General features: G+C 56.4%; 12 protein-coding genes across 12 annotated transcripts; 4 read left to right on the forward strand and 8 right to left on the reverse strand.

Moving 5' to 3' along the window:
• Positions 1–210: 210 nt before the first annotated feature.
• Malapachy_3343 (karyopherin kap95) lies at positions 211–2,943 on the reverse strand (the record flags this gene model as incomplete). The annotated part of the gene is made up of 3 exons (XM_018137815.1): positions 211–2,742; positions 2,809–2,867; positions 2,904–2,943. The coding sequence occupies 3 exons, from the start codon at positions 2,941–2,943 to the stop codon at positions 211–213; spliced, it is 2,631 nt and encodes an 876-aa protein (XP_017994194.1).
• Positions 2,944–3,105: 162 nt separating this feature from the next.
• Positions 3,106–6,171, reverse strand: Malapachy_3342 (chromatin remodelling complex atpase chain isw1; the record flags this gene model as incomplete). Its single annotated transcript, XM_018137814.1, has 1 exon — positions 3,106–6,171. The coding sequence occupies one exon, from the start codon at positions 6,169–6,171 to the stop codon at positions 3,106–3,108; it is 3,066 nt and encodes a 1,021-aa protein (XP_017994195.1).
• Positions 6,172–6,412: 241 nt separating this feature from the next.
• Positions 6,413–6,917, reverse strand: Malapachy_3378 (hypothetical protein; the record flags this gene model as incomplete). The annotated part of the gene is made up of 2 exons (XM_018137850.1): positions 6,413–6,637; positions 6,669–6,917. The coding sequence occupies 2 exons, from the start codon at positions 6,915–6,917 to the stop codon at positions 6,413–6,415; spliced, it is 474 nt and encodes a 157-aa protein (XP_017994001.1).
• Positions 6,918–7,107: 190 nt separating this feature from the next.
• Positions 7,108–8,514, forward strand: Malapachy_3357 (hypothetical protein; the record flags this gene model as incomplete). The annotated part of the gene is made up of 3 exons (XM_018137829.1): positions 7,108–7,284; positions 7,313–8,448; positions 8,481–8,514. 3 exons carry the CDS (start codon positions 7,108–7,110, stop codon positions 8,512–8,514), a joined length of 1,347 nt encoding a protein of 448 aa, XP_017994141.1.
• Positions 8,515–8,532: 18 nt separating this feature from the next.
• Positions 8,533–13,015, reverse strand: Malapachy_3350 (kex2-endoproteinase of late golgi compartment; the record flags this gene model as incomplete). The annotated part of the gene is made up of 2 exons (XM_018137822.1): positions 8,533–11,197; positions 11,343–13,015. 2 exons carry the CDS (start codon positions 13,013–13,015, stop codon positions 8,533–8,535), a joined length of 4,338 nt encoding a protein of 1,445 aa, XP_017994134.1.
• Positions 13,016–13,166: 151 nt separating this feature from the next.
• Positions 13,167–14,589, reverse strand: Malapachy_3346 (argininosuccinate lyase; the record flags this gene model as incomplete). The annotated part of the gene is made up of 2 exons (XM_018137818.1): positions 13,167–13,487; positions 13,516–14,589. 2 exons carry the CDS (start codon positions 14,587–14,589, stop codon positions 13,167–13,169), a joined length of 1,395 nt encoding a protein of 464 aa, XP_017994191.1.
• Positions 14,590–14,666: 77 nt separating this feature from the next.
• Positions 14,667–15,987, reverse strand: Malapachy_3347 (hypothetical protein; the record flags this gene model as incomplete). Its single annotated transcript, XM_018137819.1, has 4 exons — positions 14,667–14,756; positions 14,787–14,885; positions 14,912–15,681; positions 15,720–15,987. 4 exons carry the CDS (start codon positions 15,985–15,987, stop codon positions 14,667–14,669), a joined length of 1,227 nt encoding a protein of 408 aa, XP_017994190.1.
• A 270-nt stretch (positions 15,988–16,257) lies between these two features.
• Positions 16,258–17,584, forward strand: Malapachy_3360 (s-adenosyl-l-methionine-dependent methyltransferase; the record flags this gene model as incomplete). Its single annotated transcript, XM_018137832.1, has 3 exons — positions 16,258–16,727; positions 16,754–17,542; positions 17,566–17,584. The coding sequence occupies 3 exons, from the start codon at positions 16,258–16,260 to the stop codon at positions 17,582–17,584; spliced, it is 1,278 nt and encodes a 425-aa protein (XP_017994072.1).
• Positions 17,585–17,709: 125 nt separating this feature from the next.
• On the reverse strand, positions 17,710–19,473 carry Malapachy_3370 (glycoside hydrolase family 85 protein; the record flags this gene model as incomplete). The annotated part of the gene is made up of 1 exon (XM_018137842.1): positions 17,710–19,473. The coding sequence occupies one exon, from the start codon at positions 19,471–19,473 to the stop codon at positions 17,710–17,712; it is 1,764 nt and encodes a 587-aa protein (XP_017993999.1).
• A 299-nt stretch (positions 19,474–19,772) lies between these two features.
• Positions 19,773–20,654, forward strand: Malapachy_3333 (pep12 syntaxin (t-snare) vacuolar; the record flags this gene model as incomplete). The annotated part of the gene is made up of 1 exon (XM_018137806.1): positions 19,773–20,654. The coding sequence occupies one exon, from the start codon at positions 19,773–19,775 to the stop codon at positions 20,652–20,654; it is 882 nt and encodes a 293-aa protein (XP_017993459.1).
• Positions 20,655–20,933: 279 nt separating this feature from the next.
• On the forward strand, positions 20,934–22,523 carry Malapachy_3332 (taf-domain-containing protein; the record flags this gene model as incomplete). Its single annotated transcript, XM_018137805.1, has 3 exons — positions 20,934–21,242; positions 21,271–22,480; positions 22,513–22,523. 3 exons carry the CDS (start codon positions 20,934–20,936, stop codon positions 22,521–22,523), a joined length of 1,530 nt encoding a protein of 509 aa, XP_017993458.1.
• Positions 22,524–22,600: 77 nt separating this feature from the next.
• Positions 22,601–23,803, reverse strand: Malapachy_3339 (methylenetetrahydrofolate dehydrogenase (nad+); the record flags this gene model as incomplete). The annotated part of the gene is made up of 1 exon (XM_018137811.1): positions 22,601–23,803. The coding sequence occupies one exon, from the start codon at positions 23,801–23,803 to the stop codon at positions 22,601–22,603; it is 1,203 nt and encodes a 400-aa protein (XP_017993457.1).
• Positions 23,804–23,918: the final 115 nt, after the last annotated feature.

A 23,918-nucleotide genomic window follows, 5' to 3' on the forward strand; every position in this document is an offset into this window, starting at 1 on the left:
TTCGAAGGTCTAGCGAACCGGTATGCATAATCGCCATTTTCTCAGAACTTTGTAACGCTGACTCAGCCATCAGGTGTCATTACGTCATCTACAGGCCGACTTAATGATATGCTATGACAGAGCCTTCACTGGGAGCGTCTCGAGAATAGTGCAACTAACGAAAGGACGATACGAAAGGGGGGCGGGGGAGGAGGATCATAGAAAGTCGTATCACATAATAGGTGTACCAGCTGCACTCGCGGACTTCTTAATCACGTCGCGGGCCCAGTTGGCGGTCTTGCGTGTCTCGGAGCCATTGCCGCGGCTACGACCGACCTTGATGTAATCCAGGACCCATTGCTGTTGAAGCTTGGCCATGACCGGACCTTGTGGGAATGCTGTGGCAATATCGCCTAGCAGACCAATCGAGCCACGTAGAAGCGACTCGGAGCGGTCCACACCTTCCGAGGCGACGAGGCCAATGAAGGAGATCGTGTATTCCATGTAGGGCAGCAGCACGTCCACCTTGCCGCCAGCCCGGAAGCCGGACACAATACCGACGTATGCCTCGGTAATACCTTCACGAAGGTCGTTTACGTACTCGATCATCTCGTAGTCAGCAGTGTCGGCAGGGTTCTGCACCATGCTGGCCTGCTGCAGCACGGCCATGGCCGTGGCAAGGTACGGCTCAAACGCAGGCCCAATCGCCATAGCAATATCGCCAAAGCAGCTGAGGATATGGGGCTTGACATTGCGATGGAGAACTGGGCTCTGCAGGTCTTCAAACAGAGCGGCAATAAGCGTTTCGCAGTACTTGGTCGCCTTCTCGCCAAGTGAGCGGCACACGTCGCCCACGATACCGACGCTGATAGTGCACAGTTGATGCTCTTCGTGGTTGCGCAGGCCTTCCACAAGGAAGGGCAGGAACGCCTCCATGTACTTCTCAAACTCGCCTTCCAATGCGACGATCACGGTACCTACCGCCACAAACGCATCTTCCAGCACAGTCGGCTGCTTCGCACTGTTCTGGATGAGTGTGAGGAGAGACGTCATGAGGCGATCACCAATCGGCGCAATGCCCGCTTGCAGGCGCCGAACCGATGCAATGATCACACTGCACAAGTTGCTCTGCAGCTCAGCCCAGTTGTTCCTGTCATCGAGACCCACGAGTTGCTGCACCATACCGTTGAGCGCTTCTTGACGCTCGATGATGTGGACCAGGACGGTGCTGGCCTGCGGCAGGCAATCTGTGGCGCTGTTGGCAACCACCGACGCCAGCGCCTCGTACGCAGACGTGCGGCTGTTCGACTCGTTGTTGTTGCGGTCTGTCGCCTGCATGAGCTGCGTTACGATCGTCTCAAAGTACGGGGAGAGCGACGTGGTGGGTGGGTCGATATCGTCGAGCGAGGCCAAGATGCCCTTCCGCTCCGCCAGGTTGATTAACGCCCAGCAGCAGTGCGTCACGATACGCGGCTGGTCCTGGAGCGCGCCCAGCAGGGCCTGGATGATAGGTCCGAGATGCATCTCTGGCGTGATGGCGTCGTACACAAACTCGCAAATCCGGCCCAATGTCCATGCCGTGGTATCTTTCACAGCCGTCGACGGGTCGTGCAGCGACTCCATAACGGTTGGAAGCGCCTGCGTCACGAGCGTCATGAGCAACTTGCTGTCAGGACCGTCCATAATACTGCCAAAGCACATGAGCGCTGCTTCACGACGACGCCAGTCGGGCGACTTGATGTTGCCCTCCACAAACGGCACAGCCAGCGAGACAATTTGGTCCCCGACCACCTGCGCGAGGAGGCCCAAGCACGTGCCGGCGGCCTTGGCGGTGTCCCAGTCGTCCTCGTCGCTGTCTTCGTCCTGGAGAGCGAGCAATTCCATCAGCACCGGGGCGATTTCTGGGAGTGCCACACGAGCAAAGTGGTGCGAGACGTGCGCAGGCTCTTCATTGAACTCCAACGCATCCGCTGCCTCGAGCGCCAGCTCAATTTCTTCGTCGCACACAGTCGACCAGAACTCCACGGCTTGCAGCGCCACGTTGGGCTCGCTGTCGCGCATACCAAGGATCGTGAGGCCAAAGAGGGCCTGCTCCATGTAGAAGCGCATCTTATCGTAGTACAATTGCATAATGCGAACGAGGTTCTCGAACGCGGCCACCTTAACGGGCACATGCGCCGACTGCGTCGCCTCGCAGACGACCTGCATGATAAAGTTACGCTCGCCTTCACGCTCAAAGTTGCTGCGCACAAATTCAAGCGAGTTGAGGAGCGCATGCAGAGCGGCCAGCTGGACTTCCGGCGAGGTCTCTTCCTTGCGCGCGCCCTGAATGACTGCGGTGAGGATCTCGTTGGACTGGGCCGAGAGGACAGCAGGATCGACGACTTCGCATGTGAAACCAATCGCCTGGAGCGCTGCCTGACGCTGGCGCGGGTTGTTCACGTCGCCAATGGCCGCGAGCAACTGCGCAATCAAGTCGGGCCACATGCCGCGTGGAAGCTCGATCGATGCAATGGCGGCAATCACCTGCGCAGCGACAGTACCGGCGCGTGGCTCACTGCTGCTGAGCGTCATCAAGACCTTGCTCTTGACTTGATCGCGTGCGTCAGCGGGCAGCGCGGTCCACCGCTCTGCGTACTCCATAGCCCGCTGCGCTTCACGCGCTACCAGCGCATTCTTGAGCGCAAGACCGGACGCAGAGCGAATGTGCGCAGGTGTCGCATCCGTAGCGAGCTCGCTGGAGAGCGAGGTCATGTACATGGGCTGTATGTTAGTCTCGGCCTAGGGTCGTGCCGCCCGCGGGCTACGCAGGGCGGCACAAATACGTACATAGTTATCGCGTGCGGCTGCTTCGAGCGCATGCTCGGCGGCCTGCCGTGTTCCATGATCTAGCAATACGTCAGTATTCCATCACACACACATACCCGGCGAAAGCGAGTTGGTGAGCAGTTCACCGACATTCATGATGGGCAGTAGAAGAATTTTTCGTACGTCTTTCGCGCACCCAACAGTGTTTGTTGGTATATTTGCAATTTCTACCAACCGCTAGCCAATCCGCCGGGGGCCACGGCATCCTCCACCCACAACGCGCTACCGATCGACCTATGAACATGGGTGAGCCGAGGCTCACGACCGGCGTGCGCGGCCCGTAGGCCGTCCCTCGGCGGGGGGCGCGCTTCGTTTCTTGCTCTTGCTCTTGGAGGCGGCCTGCGCAGCAGCATCCACCTCTTCTTCCTCCTTGACAACAAGCAGGAGGAGGGTATGGCATCGTCGCGCAAGTTCCTGCGGTGTGCGGCTCTTGATGAACCAGTTGAAGCGGAATTCGGGGTAGCCCAGCACGTCCGCGCGAATGCGCTCGTAAACATCCTCGCCACTCAGGCCATAGTCAGCGAGACGGACAAGGAGGAACCTATCCTCGTCTTCCGAGTACGCTTTGCCCTTCGCCTGGTTGTACGTGAGTTTGAGCTGATGCAGCGGCGCAGCATACGACGCCATCTTGCGGCGGAGCAGACGCTCATGGTGCTGCAGCTTCTGGCGCTTGCTCTCGCCCTCCTCAACACGCTGGACGATCCGCTCGCCATCGCTGAGCTCGTTGACATGAGCCCAGAACACTTGCGCATAGGCCCGAACATCTTCTTCGCTCTTTTCGCCCAGCCCAATCTCCTCGGCGATGGCTGCATAGGCCGTGCGTCCATGCTTTTCGCAGCCCTTGACAAACTGCTGAAAGTCGCGGCGGTTCCACGAGCTCCAGCCCTGCGTGATGAGCTGCTCCTTCTCCGCCTGCTCTTCCTCGGTGAGGGGCTCTGCCTCGTCGATGCGTTTTTGTTCCTCGGCGCGCTGTGCCTCTGCGGCGGGATCGTCCGACTCGGGCTTGGGGACCTGGTAGTTGACGCTGCGTTGGTACGCCGCGGTCTCGCGCTCCTGCAGCTCAATCAGACGCGGCGGGTAGAATTGCCATTCGGGCGTGGGCACCTGCTTGGGCGCCTTCGGGGCTTTAGGCGCTGCGGGTTTCGCCGTCGTGCGCATCGCATCGCGGTAGTAGCTGTCGATCGAGTAGTTCTGCTTGCGCTCGCGCTTTGCCGGCTCGATCCAGATGCCCGTGCCGGGCTTGCGGCCCTTGTACTGCTCGCCTTCCCATTCGTACGTCGACTCGCTGCGCAGGTTGGTCAGCTCGTCGAGGCTGGTGAACTGCTGGTACTTGGCCTGCAGTTCGGCGGTCCGTGCCTCGCCCTTGGCGATGATTTCGTCGATATCGTCCTTGACTTCCATGGACTCTTTCGAGTTGATAATGCGCTCTGCACCATGCTGAATCATATCCACGAGATCGTCCTTCATTTGGCCGGTCTTGGGCTGCGCCGATGTGCGGCCCTGCTGAATCACAAGCTGGTCGAGACGCAGCTTTTGGGCGGCCCGTTCGAGGATGCGTTCCTCGATCGAGTTGTCCGTCACAAAGCGGTACACATACACCTGCTTCTTCTGGCCAATACGATGAGCGCGATCCATGGCCTGCAAGTCTGCCTGCGGGTTCCAATCGCTATCGAACAGCACGACGATATCGGCCGTGGTCAGATTGATACCCAGACCACCAGCGCGCGTTGTCAATAGGAACACAAACTTGTCGCTGTCCGGCTTGTTGTACTCGTCAATCGCAGCGATACGGTCTTCGTGCACAGAGCTACCATCGATGCGGCAGTACTTGTACTCGCGGAACAGGCAGTAGTCCTCGAGAATGTCAAGCATACGGCTCATCTGGCTGAAAATCAAAACACGAGAGCCACGCTCCTTCATCTTCCGCAGAAGCTTATCGAGAATCACCATCTTGCCACTGTTGTCCACCAAATGCTCGTCGGTCGTGAAGGGCGGACCAGGCTCTGCGCCGTCAAACAAGTATGGATGGTTGCAGCACTTGCGCAGCTGCATCACAATGTTGAGCAGACGCGTCTTGCCCTCCTTCTTCGAGAGCGCACCATTGACTGCGTCGATATCTTTCTCGAGCAACGACTTGTACCACTTGCGCTGCATGTCTGTGAGACCGACAAACACATTGATCTCCTTCTTCGGCAGCAAACTGTGCTCGACATCCGCCTTGACACGGCGCAGCAGGAAGGGACGCAGCACCTTGTGCAGCTGCTGCACGATCGTGCCTTGATCGTCGTTCTCTGACTCGCCCTTGCGCTGGAACCATGCTTCAAAGTCTTCTGCGGACGAGAACACATCCGGCAGCAAGAAGTTGAGCAAGCTCCAGAGCTCCATCAAGTTGTTCTGCAGCGGCGTTCCTGTAATCAACAGACGGCTGCGCGACGTAAACGCACGCACAATCTGTGACAGCGCCGAGTCGACATTCTTAATACGATGCGCTTCGTCAATGACAATGTACTCCCACGACATCTTCTGCAGCGATGGCTTCTCACGCAGACACATCTCATATGTTGTCACCAGCACATCAAAGTCCTGCGGCAGCAGGCGCTGCTGAATCACCGCCTGACGTTCTTCCTTGCTGCCTTGCAGCGTAATGATACGGAAACCAGGCACCCACTTCTCGAATTCACGCACCCAGTTGTCGAGCGTGGACTTTGGCACGACAACCAGGTGCAGACCAGGGGTGTCGCGGTAGAACTTCAAGAAGCCCAAAAACGAAATCGTTTGTAGCGTCTTACCGAGACCCATCTCGTCGGCCAAAATGCCATTGATACCGTTCTGGTACAACGAGATCAGCCAGTTGAGGCCCTGGATCTGGTATTCTTTCATCGTACCGCCCTTCACGTAGCCAGGGCTCTCACGGAAGACAAACGTTTCATCTTCGTCCTCGGCATTCTCGTCATGCAGCAGCTCAGCGTCTTCTTCCCGCTCCGACTTGCGGTGGTGCCGTTGATCACTGCCACCCGTTTTCTTCTTGGAGCGCTGCTGCGCCGATTCCTCCAAGAGCCGCGCAAACTCAGGGTCACGGTCCTTCTTAATATCGATAAAGTGCTGGAACAGCTCCGTCTGGCCCAGCAGGTAGCTGAAGCGTTTTAAGCTGTCGACAGTCTTTTGCCGGTTCATCACCGAGCGACTGGCATTCAAGCTCTGTGTCTGTGCAGCGCGGCGCTGCGTACGTTCTTCTGCACCCGTCAGTGCAGCATCCTCAAGATGATCAGCCGCCGTCGCAGGGACCACGTCCGACATCTTTTCGTCTTCGCCCGCGGCCGACATGCGTCTGCTCGTCGTCAAAAGACAAGGCCAACAACGGCGCGCGCATCAACGCGTGCCGGGTCAGCGCGTCCATAGATATTTGCAAATCTGCCACTACCGCCGCCCGTCAGCGCTGTCGGCCGTCGAGTCGAGCGGCTGCGAGACGCCCGCTTGGAACGGCGGTGGCGCGAATGCGATGCTACCGTGCATCCCCAGCTAAAGCGCACACTCAGATCTATCAACGAGATTTCATTATGCATGACTACCGCAACGAAGCGCCTTGGCCCATGTAATGTGTGTTTTCGTCGCCAAATCGGCGGTGCAGGATGCCAAACTTGGGCTGCGCATCCAGAGCGTGCGGTGCAAGAGACTCCAAAGCATCGCGAATCGACTCGCCTGTCGAGTTTGCAGTGTGGCCGTGCGCTGGGCCCATGGCGTCCATAGGGTCCAGACTGTGCACCTTGTAGACTGCCTTGGTAAGGTAGTGCTAAAGACGTGAGTGCCCCGAAGATACATACGTTCCAGCGCGACTTCATTTCCTCCCAGAATGTCGGCATACCAGGATTGTACGCAGACACAGGCGCCCGCACAATCCGCCGGCCACTCGTCTTGTCAAAGTCCTCGGCCTTCTCGAGACCTTCTGTCTTGGCCCGCATCTCTGCCACCATGAAATGCGTTTGGTCCCGCATAGAGGCATGCACGGCGTATACAATCGTACCGGCCACAAGGGCGCCAGTCGCGCTGGTGATCAGCGACAGACGGGTCATGGTATCACACACAGGTAAGTAGGGGACGTTCGACGGTCGAGGATCTGCTTGCTCTCTCCCGCCCGGCCGTCGCCGTGTTTGAATGTGGAGGGACTGCACCTCTTAGGCTGGAGGTCCACCGCAAGGGCCGTGCCACCGCCGCTGTCAGCGTGGGGTACGCGCGCAGCCGACGTGACTTCTGATGGCAGGCATGGTGGCGGCCGCTCTGCGTGGTGGCGGCCTGTCGCTGCGCCCCCTTGTGGTACGATTTACAGATCCGAGCATCGACGATGTGCATGTCGACCTTGTCTACGAAAAAGTGCCGGATGGAGAGGATCGGCAATGGCCACGTCTGGCGGAAGAAACCGTCGGCGAGTTTAAACAACGCGTATGTATACCCTGCACTCACCACCTAGCTGTCGAAGATGTACCCACAAATGCAGGGACGAAGACTACGTCTGATCCATCTGGGGCGGATCTTGCCGAATGGTGTGCGTCTTGCGTCATGGCTCGACACGTTGTCTCTAGTCGAAGAGGAGCCGCACGCCGAGATGATGCATTTGCGACGTCGTCCAGCAGAGCATGACATGTATACGTTGGAGCCGGGCGTAGACATAGACAATGCATTGCATGACAAATGGCATGGAAAACAACGTTCTCTCGATCCTGACTTGGATGCCGATGGGCCTTTACATACCACAGTGTGGCGCCAGCCGACAGTGTACTTACAGTGTTCGATCGGCGGTCTGCTTGAAGAGGAGCCAGAGCATTCCGAAGGGCAGCACATGCCTGAGCCAGCGCATGAGCCTCGTGGCTTTGATCGGCTACGACAAACTGCGGGGATGTCCGCGCTCGATATCCAACTGATGCGTGAGCAATTCCATCAGCGATCTGGCTTGCAAGCGGCGCGATCGGGCGACCTGTTACGTCGGCGGGAAGAACAGGAAATGGCGTATCAATTGGAAGAGCAATGGATTGATTCCATGGCTCAGACACCCATGGTCCAGACCCGTACGTCGGTGCCCATGAGCGTGTTGAAAGGGCTCATGATTGGTTTCTTTTTCCCCATCCTCCCTTTCCTGTTCGCCTACGATCCTAAACCAATTCGCTGGCCACGCATTGAGCCTACGTTGCCGGACTTACCTACAGCGATGGGCCGCCCCGAAGAGCGGCAGCGCCTGGAATCTGCCTTATCGGATGCCATGGCCCGTATGCAGACGCGGGAGGCCGCTTCCGGGCCGCAGATGGAGGCACAACGGGAAGAGACACGACGTGCCATTACATCCGTGCTGGATTTCCTTGTTGCCTCTCGGCAAGCGCAAGACCGTGCCCAGTCGCAAACCTCTTCTACGTCAGCGCGCGAAACGCAACGTAGCGGTGACCACGACGACGACGATGATGACGACGAAGAGGACGACGAGGAGGAAGAGGCAGGGACGGAGACATCGCCCTCACTACGCCGTCGTTTCCGGTGGCAACCGCCCAGCCCTGATCGATATGTTATCTTCTCGCCCTATACCCTAGCAGCCATTTTGCTTGGCTTCCTGATCAAGTATGTATTCGATGTATGCTCACCTGGCACAGTCTTGTACTTGCAACCCTACGATTACTTTGGTAAATTCTACATAGTTGGCGATCATGATACCGATGCCCTGGGTGTAAATGTACGTGACGAGGGCGTGGGCGACGTCGGCTTGATAGTCTGGCCATCGTCTTCATCGTGTTCTCGATCCTCCTCGTCCAGGTCCTCGTCTGCTAACGCAAACGCATTGTACAGGTCATGCGCCTGCACTTGCGAAGCAGGCGCACTGTCATGACGCAGCCAGCCCATCGCAATCTCATCATCGTCTGGCACGTGCGCATAAGCGCCACGCGACGCGCTCGAAGACAAGACCCCCCAGCGGCGCAGGCCAAAGTACAACAGAAGGCCGCCTCCGACACTTAAGCACAGCACCGCTGCAACAATGAACCAAGTCGTGGACGAGGTATGTACGAGACCTGACAAGTACGCGGTATCGGCTGGGCGTGTTGCAGTAGCCATCGGCTGGCCAAAGACGTGACTTGCCTCGCCAGGGTCTTGGTGATGATCGCTCGGCAGAGCATGCGTCGGCTTGACCAGCTTGCGCGATGTCGAGGCTGGCGCACCGGTCGCCATGCCTTGCGACGGTCCTGCGCCGAGGATGGTGGTACTGGGTGCACCCGGGAGGACCATGGTATACTCTTCCGAGTCCGTGGGGAAGTTCCATGGCCGCGCCAAACTGGCGTCTTTCGCTGCGCCCCAGAACGACAACGACCACGCCGTAAAGTTGCCACGAGAAGGCAGTGGGATGGGCGTGCCATCTGCCTCCGTCTCGTCGTTGGGATTCGCGCCGTGATCCGTGACTTCCAACGTCCATGTGCCTACTGGATCCTCATTCCAGTGCTTGAGCGTCATAAACGTCCACCCTGGGAACCCCGTATTCGCGCCATCGTACCTACGTGGACTCGCCAGCACACTCTTCGTCCCATGTGGACCGTACAGTACCACTTGGATATCGCCACGGCGTTCATGCTCGATCCATACGGTGGCCGTCACATGCTCGAGCGAGGCCAGATTCGCTTGCTCGACCATCGCTCGCGTAATCTCCAGCGATGCGTTACGTGAGACGCCGTACGTCAGCGAGGCCGACACGTTCGACATGGGCGTCTCGAGCCAGGTTTGCGGCGCTACCAGCGTATGATTTCGTGCATGTTCCACGAGCTTGGTCGCGTCCACCACACCAAACCCAAACTTGTGGCTGTAGAGCAATCCAGCGGCCGTACGCTGCCAATCCGGGTCCTTGGGATTGTTGACAATGGTCGACTTAATGATCAAATGCTGCGCATCGCGCCATGTCAAGTCCGGCCGCACTTCCAGCGCAAGCGCAAGCATGCCAGCGACCAGCGGCGCAGCGGCGCTTGTGCCGCCATGCGAGGATGTGCAAGTGCGGTTGAAGCGGCGGACGTTGGTCGTGTAGATCATATCGCCCCTCCCTGAGCTCCAGCTGCTGGCAATGATCGCACTGCACATTTCTGAATAGTACGGTCGATGGCCCTGGCTATCGACCGCCGCAATAGTAATGGTATAGATCGAATTGGTATACCCGTCGAAATTGCATTGGTCATCCGAAGCACCGCCATTGCCACCGGCAAACACAAACAGACTCCCACGTCCATTCCGGCCATTGTAAATGCCGTTGAGCATCGCTTTGGCGACGAGTCCATTAGGTGCATCCATGCTTTGTCCATTGTCCGAAGGGCCCCAGGAACAGCTGTAGATAGAGCTGTCCTGGTAGCCATAGTTTAACGCGGCGGCCTCGTCGGCATCACTGATGGGCGCTGACAAGATGCGTACGCCAGCGACTTTGGCCCCGGGCGCCACGCCTACGCCGCAGTACTCGTTCTTCGCTGCTGCAATCTCACCCGCACAGCGTGTGCCATGCATGTCTTCTACGAGCCGCGGCTCAGGGAGTTTTGTATGATCGTTGAAATCGTACGACGCTTCGGCGTTGAACGCATCAGCGAGATCAGGGTGTGTCGATTCAATACCGTCATCAATAAGGGACACGGTGATCCCATGCCCTGACGCATTGCGCCACGCACCCTCCAGGTGTAGATCGTGGCCCGGCACATCGTTGTTGACGAGGTGCCATTGCTTGTAGAACAAGGGGTCGTTAATGTGGTATTGCTCGGCAAACTGCTTGGTTAGATTTCTGCGCAAGGGAATCGGTGCACGAGCTTCAGCCATCCAGCGCTCTGTGGCAGGAATCGGAGGGAGGATGATGGGGTATACGTCGGGCATCTTTGTAGGATCGTAGATGACGTTTCGTTTATGACGCCAGCGGACTTTTTGTCGCTCCAGTGAGCGAACCCGGCTTGCGATGCACCCTGCCGGCACGCAGTCTGGATCCATGGCGTCGCACCGCTTCGCAGGTGGCGAAATCTGCCATGCAGCCCAGCGCTGCAGCACCGGATCCAACGTCTCGTCGACTTCCCCCATCACGTCTCGTCGCGCTAATGCATCGAGTTTCTCAGCGCGAAGGAGATAGTGGTGTTGGAGCTCGCCTACCTGCTCCACCATCTCGGCACCGAGTGCCTGAGCTACGTGCGCAGGCGACACATGCTGGCCACATTCACGGTCATCGCCACGCGGCGGCGCTAGCTCTGCGACGTAGTAATGATGTGTGTCGTACGTGCGCTTGGCTGGCGTGTATGCATGCACACAGGCCAGTAGGGCATAGGTGGCCAGCACAAGCCCTAGTGACCACGTCTGCATCCTCGATCTTCTAGAACTACGATCGACGTGCCGCGCAGAGGTCCGTCACCAGGCACTGTACGTGCTCGACACTGCCTTCCACAGACCGCACACGCGCGCGGACCTTCGTATCACGTGATTATGAACGCGCAAGGGCGCGTCTATCTACCTACTGAGCATCGGTGGTGCGCTTCGTGAGCGACTCGGTGGCCTCAACGGCGGTGGACTTGCCAGCCGTCTCCGTAGTGGTGGTAGCAGCGGGCTTGTCCGTCTTCTTCGAAGCAGCCACTGGCGCCTTGGTGGCACCGCCACCGACCAGCGAGGCGAGAAGGCCCACAAGACCCAGCAGGACGGCGACAGCCGCGGCGTAGAAGCCCAGAATGTCCTTCGATGTGCGCAGCACACGCATCTTGTCCTGCTCAGTCTGCAGACGCGAGATCAACACTGACGTGCGGTGACGGATCTTGTTCGCGACACGCTGCAGCACAGGCGACACAGAGTTGTGGCCGATATCAAACTCCGAGTCCTTCGACGCCTCCGCCTCCTCACGGTTCTGCTCCACAGGCAGCTTCAGCAGGAAGGTCTCCGCGGCAAACTTCGCAGCCTCCTCGGGGCTGTTGCCAATGTAGATGTTGTCGAACATGATGTCGTCGTCCATCGTCCACAGCTCGAAACCAACACCGCCAATCGTCGCAAACTTGTTCGGGTGCTTGTCCTCAAAGTAGTTCTTGTTCGGGATCTTGCGCGGCGACCACGGACCCTTGTACTTCGGGTTCGGGATCATCGGCGCCGACCACTTGCCCTTGTACTCGGGGTTGGGGATGATCGGGGCCGTCCAGGGACCACAGCCCGAGGCGTCGTCACACTTCGGGTTCGGCACCAGCGGCGCAATCCACTCACCATCCTCTTCGTCGTCCCACTCCTCCGGCTTCACGGCCTCAGGGTCCGAAACCATGAGCGGTTCATCCTCCAGCCAGTCTACAGGCTTCTTCGCGTTCGGGTCGCTGATCGTACGCGGCGCATTCTCGTCCCAGTCGGCCGGCTTCTTGGCCTTCGGGTCAGGAATCTCCGCCTCGTCCACCCAGTTTGCAGGCTTCGAGTCGGTCGGGTCGTCAATCTCTTTCGGCGGGTTCACAGGTGGCAGGAAGTCCTCCAGCAGATTGCCCTGCAGCACTGACTCCTGGTTGACCTGGATGTCGAACGAGTTGTCCGGGTTCACGATGAGCGTGTACAGCGACGAGACCTTCGACACCTTCGCGTGCGGCGGCACCTTGAGATGCTTCTCTTCGTACTCACCCGTCTTCGGGTTCTCGTGGCGGAAGATGAAGTGGAGCTTGTTGTCCGGACCGCAACGGTCAGGGCCAAACATGATCGAGTAGGGCGTCGTGTCGCCAAACTCCTCCGTGCTCAGCTGACCCTCGTCGGCGCTCAACAGCTTAACATACGCACCACCACACGAGAGACCGTTCTGCATCTTGACCTCGTACTGCAGCACGAACGGCTCCTTGCCGTCGAGCTTGATCGGCTTATCAAACAGCGAGCTAATAGCATGCTGCTTCGCCTTGCTCTTCATTGTCAGACCCTTGTCGCCCTTGAGACCAGGGAACACGGTCGCCTCCTCGACGGACCACACACCATCGTACTTGAACTCCTCCGTACCGCGTTGGAGCTTGCTGGCCTTCGACGTAGCCCAACGCTCTTCCCAGCCAGGTGTGAACTGCTCAACAAAGTAGCCTTCCACCTCGCTTGGGACAAACACGGGGCGTTCCTTCGCAGCCACAGTCGAGGTGGCCTGCAACGCAAGCAGCGCAAGCGCACCAGTAGTCACAGCGCTAAACGACTTCATGAACTGGACGTGGTTCTGGGGGAAATCAGGACCGAGGATCGATGCGTGCATTTACATACGTTCCACGTGGAACCCAACCCAGAAGGGCAGGGGGGTGCCGAACGTTCTAGAGGGCCCATGCGCACGGAGTAGACACGTGGCATCTATGCGACTACGAAAGCTGCGCCAGCAGGCGCTCCACCTGCTCGTGCACCGCACGGCGACTTGTGCCGCCAATAGCGTTGCGGCGTTCCACACTTTGCTCAGGATCCCAGACGAGCGTCACATCCTCGTCAAAGGCAGGGTGCAGTGTACGCAGATCCGCGAGACTTAGGTCGGAAAGCTCACACTTGCGGTCCTCGGCCATCTTGACGGCCGAGCCGGAAATGTGGTGCGTCTCACGGAAGGGGATGCCCTTGCGCACCAGGTAGTCAGCCAAGTCCGTCGCCAGCATATCTGTCGTAAGCGCAGCGCGCATCTTGGGCGCATTGATCTTGCGTGAGCATATTGTATATACATACCGACATGGTGCTTAGCACACCAGTAAGGATCTGCAGGCACGCCTTCGTTGTGTCGACAGCGTCGAAGAGCGGCTCCTTGTCCTCTTGCATATCCTTGTTGTACGTCGAGGGGATACCCTTGATGGACATCATAAAGCCGCTCATGTGGCCAAACAGACGACCGCTCTTACCACGCAGCAGCTCCAAACTGTCAGGATTCTTCTTTTGCGGCATGATCGACGAGCCTGTGCTGTACGCATCACTAAGCTGCACAAACCCAAACTCGGACGACGAGTAAATAATCAGATCCTCCGCAATCTTGCTTGCATGCACAGAGAACAGCGACGCCCACATGAGCATCTCGACCACAAAGTCACGGTCCGACACACTGTGCATGCTGTTCGGTCCCACACTGTCGAAGCCGAGATCCTTTGCGAGTGCCTCTCGGTCCAAGCCCGCGAACGGATTGCCAGCCAGTGGACCAGCACCGAGCGGTAGCATTGATACGCGCGGGCGCATAGCACGCAGACGCTCGAGATCCGAGGCAAAGTATGTTGCATGGGACAGGAGTAGATGCGACCACCGGATCGGCTGCGCACGCTGCAGATGCGTGTAGCCAGGCATCAACACATCGATTTCCTGCTCAGCACGCTTCGCCATGACACTCAGTAGCTCCTTCATCAACGATACCATAGCATCGACCTCGTCGAGCATCCACATGCGCATATCTGTCGCGACCTGATCATTCCGGCTACGACCCGTGTGGAGCTTACCAGCAACAGGGCCAATGAGCTCTTTCAAGCGACGCTCATTCGCCGTATGAATATCTTCGTCTTCAGGTGCAGCCTTGAAGTTGCCATTCTTCCACTCTTCACCAACGCGCGAAAGTCCGTCGACGATTTGCGAGGCCTCGTCGGAGGTGAGGATCCCGCAGCCTACCAGGGCACGAGCATACGCCTGCGAGCCACGAATATCCTGCGCCCACATGCGCTTGTCGTATGACAGAGACTCATTAAACGCATGCATGACTGGGTCCGTCTCGCCAGTAAAGCGGCCGCCCCACAACTTTTTCTTCGTAAAGTCTTCGCCCGACATGCTAAATATAGTAGAAAGGAAACTAAAGATAAATAAATGACTAGGCCGGGGTATGACGTGCATGTGGAGGTCGATAACTACTGCTGAGCGCATTGGACATTTGGTTCGTCCGAGTCAAAGTGGTCATGGTCGTGGCCGCGAGGGCGTGTACCCATATTCGCACCGTACTGAGTGTGAGGAAGGAGGCAAGTACGTACCATATCCATAGAACCTGGAGAAAGTGAGACCTCGTCCACAATCGAGTCGCTGTTGGTCGGCAAAATAGGGCGCTTCGGCGGCAGCAGCGAAGCCAAAGTCTAACGTTAGCGTGTGAAGTACGCACCTCTTCATCAACCGTTTGAGCCCACTCCTTGGATGGGAATTCAATGTCCCATGAGATGTAAAGATCGCCCTTTTGGTCGTAGTAGCGCTGGTCCATCATACCTTCGCCCTTAATCACATCGACTTGGCCAGGGCGAATGACATCGCCTTTGGCCTTAGTGACATGGATATGACGACCGTCCAGATGGGTAAGAATGGTGCGTGAGAAGCCAAGTAGTGCTTCCGAGAGAGGGATGCGGACCTTGGCAAGCAAGTCCAAATTCTTCACTTCGAAAGTGTCATGCGGTTTCTGTTCCAGTTCGAAAATGATGGAGGCAGGCTTGGAGTTCGGCAACTGATCACCTTCGCCCTCAAACACAATGCGCTGGCCGTTGTAGCCACCACGCGGCACCTCCAAACGCAAGCGCGTCTTGGCACTCACGACCGTCTTGCCGTGGCACTTTTTGCACTGATCCTTCTCACGGAACTTCTTGCCCTTACCATCGCAGTCGGAGCAGGGCGCTACTGTCTGCGAGATCATGCCGTTGCCAGCATGACGTTGCTGCAACACACGTCCCTTGCCACCACACGTAACACAGTCTTTCGGCATAGCGCCTGTCTTGCCACCAGTGCCTTGGCAGTGAGAGCACACGACATTCTTTTCCAGTGCGAAGTGTGCTGTCTTTCCATTGTACAGGTCTTCTAGCGTCACACTATACGGAATGACAGAGTCTTGCGCACGGCGTGGTGGGCCACTGCCCATGCCGAACGACGGACCGCCGAACATCGATGCTGGTATAAGTATGCGTGTCATGGCGTGTTTGACGTACCGAAAATATCATCCATATTCATGCCTGGACCGCCTGGACCATTGCCATCTGTCTCTCCATAGCGATCATAGGCAGCACGGGCATCTGGATCCGAAAGTACTTCGTATGCATTCGCCACTTCCTGGAACCGCTCCGACGCCGTCTCATCGCCAGGGTTTTTGTCAGGATGGTTGGCTAGGGACTGCTTCTTGTACGCCTTCTTGATTTCTGCATCAGATGCATCGGGAGCAACGCCCAGCACATCATACAACTTGGTATCCACCACCATAATGTACGATGCAATTCGTGCTGCAGGTGGCAAGCGACAGAATCGTACGTCGGCAGCGTAAGATCGACTGGCTGCATACGTACGCAGGCCCGATGCGATCGGGCGAAGACTGTACGACAGGCACCGCTGAGAGTTGCACACGCACGCACGGCCACCATGGCCGATTTTTATATGCGCGCAGGGCGCGCGTTACAGGACATTTTATCGCATCGTGGCTCCATAAAGGCCATCACCTCTGGGAATAGTAGTGTCAATGATGCAAAGCGAGTGATGGCGCTGGTCGTAAATACCCTCTCGTACAAAGAGACGCTGCAGCAGGTGCTGGCCAGTGTCGATATAGCCAAGAGAGAGCCGAAATGGTTCGGTCCAGGTGCATCGCTGAATCGTACCGCAGACAAGACGCGGGCTTCAGGTCCTTTGTTGTCTGAATGTCTCTTGCTTGTCCTGGTACATGACCTGCTCTTTGCATCACGAGGCATTCAGGCCGCCAAGGCGTGGCCGCCCAAAGAGCGCTTGGAGAAGTACAAGTCGCAGCTGCATGCAGAGTTAGTACGACTCCAGATTCGACGGAAAAAGAAGAGCGTAGAAGAGCTTCGGAGTGGTGAAGCAGAGCGCAAGATTGCCGGCAGAATTCCGCGGTGGTGCAGAGTGAATACCCTAAAAGTATCGCAGGCTGAAGCAATCAATCAGCTGCAAAAGGCTGGATTCACCCTCGTCGATACAGAGACACTGGACCAGGAGTACGTGGTATACACACTAACACCAGGCACCAATTTGCTAGGTCACGGCACGTTCGTCATGTCCTTGCCTTCCATCCGAAAGCGACGTCCAAACTGATGAGCTTGCCCCTCTTTCGCACAGGCGGCCTAATTCTCCAGGACTTGGCCAGTTGTTTCCCTGCCGAGGTGCTGGATCCACGCACGTGGGCCTCATCGGAGGTCGATGCGTTGGATGCGACGTCGGCGCCAGGGAACAAGACGAGTCACCTGAGTGCCCTTATGCTGGGCCAAGGCACGCTGACCGCGCTGGAACGTGCGCCGCAGCGATTCAAGACGCTGGTCAAGATGCTTGATCGGGCCGGCTGCCTTGCCTCGAGAGGCGGAAATGTGCACCCGAAGAAAGACGATTTCCTCGCGATGGAGCCGCTGGGCGATGGTGCACTGGTTCGTTTCATGCTTCTCGATCCTAGCTGCTCAGGCAGCGGCATTGTGAACCGATTAGACTACTTGACCAGCCAAGACGACGAGCAGGACAATATCGAGCAGGTACTACCGGACGACAACCGCCCTGCGCCCCTCGATGCCCGACTTGCGAGCTTAGCTGCGCTGCAGCAGCGCATGATCCGGCATGCCATGACGTTCCCGAGCCTGGAAAGATTCACATACTCGACCTGCTCTGTCCACGAGGAAGAGAACGAACATGTGGTCAAGGCTGTGCTGGAGTCGCCCGAAGCAAAGGAGGGCCATTGGTCCCTAGCCCCACGCTCAGACGTCCTGCCTACGTGGAACGAGCGTGGCCGGCCTGAGGCATGCGGGGGCGACGAGAAGATGGCCTCGTGCCTGGTACGTTGCACGCCAGGTGGCCATGTGCCATGTGAAGAAGGTACTGTACATTGTGATGCTACGAATGGGTTCTTTGTATGCTGCTTTGTTCGTACGCTGCCGACCGGCAAGAAACGCAAAGATACGAAGAAAGCAGCGACGACCTCCAAAAAGGCGCGGGTTACGCCCGCATAACAAGAGCGCCGTCTTCGTGGGGCCCAGCGCCTACAGAGCGAATGTGCAAAACAGTGTCGTGATCGCCACCCAGCAAGGTGACTTGGGTCCGCGCCAGTGTAGCAGAGATGGTGCCTAGCCATGTGGCTTCGTCGCCCAAGGCAAACAGCTCGTAATAGGCACACCACGGGACAAAGTCAGGCCATTGAAGGGTATCGTCGTGCCATGTTGCTTCCACGGGCTCGTCGCTTCCCGTGCTGAGCGAGACGTCAACCTGTCCGACCGTGACTTCTGTCGTCGCATAGAGCAGAATATGCATATCGCCGTCATGGTGCGAGGGCCATGCGATGCTGGTCGTGAGGAGAGTCCATGCATGGTCGAGTGGCTCTGGTGGCGCTGTCGTGCCTTGGTACAAATGACCATCCATGTAGATCGCAGCCGCCGTCGCCTCGCCTTTGACGATCATATGCAACGTCACACATCGATCGGCGCCTTCCGGCAAAGGTGCTAAAGCTACAATTGGGATCCACAGTGGTCGGTGGACAGAAATGCGCAGCGAAGTATTTCCACTCCACGCATCGTCCATGCTCAGATCTGTCTCCACGCGATCATCACACCGCCGGACATCAGGAGTGAGGACGTACTGCACGCTCGGCCAGGCCAGGTGGGGTTTGGGCGCACTGACACCAGCGTCTGTCCACGGGTGCGTTGATGAGAATACGTTCCGGCCTTGGACGAACCACGCTGTGCCTGCGCCCACCGCAAAGTTGGACCGAAAGCCCCAGCGTCGGGAAGTGGCATCGCCCCGCCATGGATGCGCACGGGGTGGGAAGTACTGCGATACGCCGCCATGCTGCTGATGCCACAATGCACAGTCCTCGTACCACCATGCCGACCATGGACGCGAGGGTGGTGCGTCATGCTCCCACGTCCAGCCCTGCGCAAAGAGGGCGACGCTGAGTCCCAGCGCAGACCCTTCTTGTGCCATATCATTCGAGGTCGCAGGCAGGCGGACACGATGAGGTCCAATCATCTCTAACGCTTTGTACGTATCATGCTTTCCATAGCAGTTGCGTCCAAACACATCAATACCTACTAGCACATCTGAGCGTGGGCGAGAAAGCGAGTCGGCCATCGCAGCAGACAGCACTAGCAAGGGATGAAAGCCTTCAAAGTCGAGTCGTTTCGGATGAGCCCACGTATAATTGGTGAAGATCGAGGTGCTGCTGGTAAAGAAAGGGGCATTACTGGGTGTGAGCGCATCCTGCCAAGTAAGCTGTCCATCTGGGTACGTCACAGAGTCGTACCAAACCACCTGCCAACCCGGATGCCGCTGCAGGCCTGTATCACGGAGGTACTGCACCCACTTCTGGAGTCGCCTAGCATTGTGCTGTCGCTCCAACTGCGATAGGATCGGGTTCGAGCTGGGTGTAAGGTCCAGAGGCGTTTCCACATTGACTAGGAAGCCATCGATCCCATGCGCCAACGCCACTTGAATCAGCTGGTCCGCATAATACGTAGACAGGGAGGAGCGAATGCCTTTCGTACGTCGTGGTACAGGTCCATCAAGAAGCTGCTTCAGCTTCGCTTTGGACTCGTCCCATTCAAATATGAGCGTGCCTAGGATGGGAACGCCATGTTGGTGAGCAGCACGGATCCAGCCAGGCGGCGGCAAGGAAATGCACTTGTGCGAGAAATAGACAAACGTATCTGTACAAGACCTGATGTAAGTGTTGATTTGCGTACCAATGCTCGAACGTATAGCTGTCATCAGCCTACCTATATACATACCCTTGGTCGTGAGGTTTCTCGTTGTACCCGCCCTGAAAGTCATGGCAGACAAGGAGTGTGGGCTTGCCTGGACAGCTCCTTGGCACCCGATGTCGGGGTATTATGTGACTAGAAGACTTAGCATAAGTGTCTACTTCCGAGAGACTCTCAAAGTAGCTGGGTGCTGCCTCCTGTCGAATGCTGATCCCTTCATGCAAGGCAAATGGCATGGCAGCTTTGGTCTGCACGAGCAGGGACTTTTGTCTCCACATGGATAGTTTTCAGTTCCCTGCTGCCGCCATGTCTTTCAACGATTTGGAGAGGGGACAGGGCGTCCCTGACGAGCCGTTGCGTGTGCACACTCTCAGAAACCATGAAAGCGCGAGCAGTGTAGAAAGCACCGAATTCATGCACTTGACAGAGCAAGTGGGCTTGCATATCTTCCGTATCAATGCCAATGTGTCGACACTGGAGAAACTGGACCGCCAACTTCGTAATGCATCTGATATGGGCCAGAAAAAGGCCGACGAAATGATGAAGCAGTTTGCCGAGCTATGTGAGCAGACTCGCAGCATCGTGAAGGATGCATCGGAAGACGTGAAAGCTCTCTCGCTCTTTTCAGTGAATGGGTCGAATGGTGGGCGTCGCTCTTCGCCTTCACGTCTTCTGCAGGGAAAGCTCCAAAACGATTTTCAAGAGGCCCTTTTTGCTTTCCAAAAGATCCAGAAGGCAGGCATCCGTAAAGAAAAAGTGGCGTTGGCCCAAGCCAAACGGCGCGGTAGCGGTGCACCAGCAGAGGAGGCCGAGGGACAAGAGCAGACGGAGGGTGCACCCGTCGAACAGCTCCAGACGCAGCTGCCCAAATCGCGCTTGAGCCAGGAAGAACTAGAGTTCCAGGAATCGCTCATTGCTGAGCGTGAAGCAGAGATTCGCGAAATCGAGCAAGGTGTACAAGAGCTGAATGAAATATTCCGTGACTTGGGTCATATGGTACAGGAGCAAGGCGGTATGATCGACAACATTGAATACAATATTGGCACGATTGCATCGAATGCAGAAGGCGCTGATCGCGAGTTGCTACAGGCACATACTTATCAGCGACGGGCTGGCCGCAGAGCACTTTGTCTAACAATTATTATTGCTTTCGTTGTTGCTATTGTTCTTCTGGCCCTTTTGGCTTGAGCACCATATCCTATTGACTGATCGTACAATGCGACTATGAGACTATTGTGCGAACACCTGCGGCGTTTTTGTGAATAATGTCCCCCCAAAATCCCCTATAACTATAGCTATTGCATATATTAACAATCAACCGAGTGGCAAGAACGTGTAGCTGACTCTTTGGGTCTCTCTGTAGAGCATCACTTAGTGCTACGAGCCATGCCAAAAGCTCAGAACAGGAAAAAGAAATGCGGTCGAATGGGTGGAGGTCTCATACGCGTCTCCGTCGCTCCCCCCACCATGTCGAATTCGAACCAAGGAGGGAAACGGCAGGGCCCAAATACCGCTTTTCAGAGTGCACCGGCAGCACAGAATGTGTTTGGCCCCAATATTCCTGCCTCTGTATATCCTAAAGATTCGGTTAAGGATGTAGCAGAGTCGCTAGGTATTACAAATCTACGCGACAACATTGCTATGGCGCTAGCGACCGATATTGAGTATCGTATCCGCGATATTGTCCAAAGTGCATCAAAGTATATGAAGCATGCTAAGCGAAGCCGCATGACAACATCAGATATTGATAATGCACTTCGACAGAAAAACATCGAGGTATGTACTTTCTATTTCCTAACGATAGCCATTGTATGGATTCTTTCCGCCATACACAGGAGGCAAGAAGCAAGTTCCATGGTTCCGCAGCATACCTACGCCATCAGGAACTCCTCTATATGTCACGGAAGATGAAGAAATCGACTTTGACAAGATTCTCGAGAATGGCCCTCGTGTAGGTGTGGGCCGTGGGGTAGGCTGGCATGCGCATTGGCTCGCCATTGAAGGCATTCAGCCCCCTATTCCCGAGAACCCAGTCTTCCTGGCGCGCAAGGCTGCGATTGCTGAGGAAGCTCTACCTGATACTGTCGAAGCTGCAGCAGACCTTGGTAATGTGGCAGTCAAGCCACTGGTAAAGCATGTGTTGTCACGCGAATTGCAGCTGTACTACGAACGACTCACTTCTTCCATTTTGAGTCCACCCGCAGATGCCAAAGCAACAGACAATGCTACATTGCCCGATGATGCCAAGTCACTCTCTGAATTTGCACAGATTTCAAGCGGCAACCTTGTGCGTGATGCGGCACTGGCAAGTCTGCGTGGCGATGCAGGTATCCACCAGCTTGTTCCGTACTTGATCCAATGGGTGGGATCCAATGTAACGCATGCTCTACGTGCCAGTAGCCAGGCAGGTGGCGCCGACACGGATGCAACACAGACGATCCAGTTACTGCATACGATGCTAAGCACATTGCATGCCTTGTTGATCAATCCGTCAATTTTCATCGAGCCTTATCTCCACCAGCTCCTTCCATCAGTTCTATCCATTCTCTTAGGCTCGTACTTTGGCTCTTCGGATAACGAGAAGCTGGAGACCTTAGCGATGAGTCTGCGCGTCTATGCGGCGTCGCTGCTGGTTTACGTGGTGGACCGCTTTGCCGACAGCTACCCGACACTGAAGTCACGCCTCGTCGCCACACTCCTTCAAGCCCTGGTTGAACCGATGGATGACGGCACAGCTTCCAATGCTCTGGAAGCGTCTGGCTCTGTGGAGGCCAAGCTCGGTGCATTGGTCGGTTTGCGGAAACTGGGCCCGTCGAGCTTCAAAACGTTGCTGGGACCGATTGGTGTGCTTACAGGTACTCTGTCGACGCAGGATGCCGAACTTATCCCCATTCAGGTCATGGGCGATTGGCTGGGTAAGACCCAACAGAGTGAGCAGATCCAACAGTGGGCCTTGAACCGCCTGGTGGAAGAGGTGAAGACAAGCTTGGCAGAGTTGGGAAAAGATGCCAAAAGTACGGAGACTATCAACAAAGACCAGCTAAAGGAAAGGTTTAGCGCATTCTGGGTCGATACGCTACCGGAGGACTTGCTCTTGGTATTAACTCATTATCAATCCGTAGAGCTATAAACGCCTATTTGTGCACCATCTCCTGGTACTCCACAAGACGAAGTAAGTTACGTTGGAGCATCGACACAGTGATCTTTCCGACAATGGGCAGGTACGCAGAGGCACGGCTACGCACGTCGCTCTGGAAGTTCTTCTCAGAGCTGAAGTTAATGCAAATAGCATCCTGCTTGATCCATTCCGTCGGGATCTTGAACTGTGGCGAAGGCACACCACCGATAACTACATCAGAAGCACGAATACAGCTTTCAGAGTCATGGAAGGGGCTTGGACGAACGGTGTGAGAGGAGCGGAGACGTGCAGAGCTGTTCTGCTTGTGCGCTTGCACTACCTGTGACGACTTCTTGTAAGGACTCAGGGACGCGTCGGTGTCATCATTGTCATCGTAACGCTTGGCAAATTCAACAATTGAGTCAATGTCCACAGATAGAACGCGAGCGCCATCATTAGCAAGGAGAGCAGCAAGAGGACGGCCCACTACTTCCGAGCGATTGACCACCGTGATGGTCTTGCCCTTCAGACGGTCACCATAGGGCAGCTTGGGGTCATACACGCCTACAGCCTCCAAGGCCTTGACAACAGCCAGCGGGGTGCAAGGAAGGATGCTCTTGCAGTAGCCGTTAGGGATGTTATTCTCATCCAGAACATTCGAATCAAGATCCAAGAGCTCAGACTCGTTGGTCGTACCAGGAGCGCTGCCGACCTGCTCTGGCTTAATCCAACGGACATTGTGATACATATTCCAGCAGTAGAAGAAGTTCAAGCCCTCAACATCCTTTCGCGGGTCCACGATCTGCTGGAGGTACGTGTCTTGACGTCCACCAAAGATGGGGTAGTAGACCATAATACCGTCGATGCTCTTGTCACGGTTCGCAGCGAGAATCAAGTCTTCGACATCGGCTTCAAGACCCATGTTATTCAGACTATCAGAGCCGCCCTTGTTGTCCTCAGTCACTTCAACAGAGTCATCCCATGTCTTCCAGATTTCGAAGTTGATGCCGACGGCTTCACATGCCTTCGCTGTCCATTCAGCATAGGCAATAGAAGGGGGGCTGGGCTTAGACAGAATGCCAACCAGCTTCGGGACGCGAAGGCCCTTCTCCTTTCGCTGGTTAACAACTGTTTGGATCTCCTCCTGGAAGGGCTTGGCAATAGCAGTTGCTTGCAACAGCTTTCCAGGATACTCAGGCTTGGGTTGCACGGACGCCATGACTGTGATAATCAATGCGTCGCCCAAATTTTTTTCCGCCTAAATGAGGCATACACGTGACAGGCTGAGATGTGGTCGGTTCAATTTGTATGGTACATCTATCTACCCACTCTAT

This window comes from Malassezia pachydermatis (genome assembly GCF_001278385.1).
Source record: "Malassezia pachydermatis strain CBS 1879 chromosome Unknown scaffold1, whole genome shotgun sequence".
In the NCBI taxonomy this organism is placed as follows: Eukaryota; Fungi; Basidiomycota; class Malasseziomycetes; order Malasseziales; family Malasseziaceae; genus Malassezia; species Malassezia pachydermatis.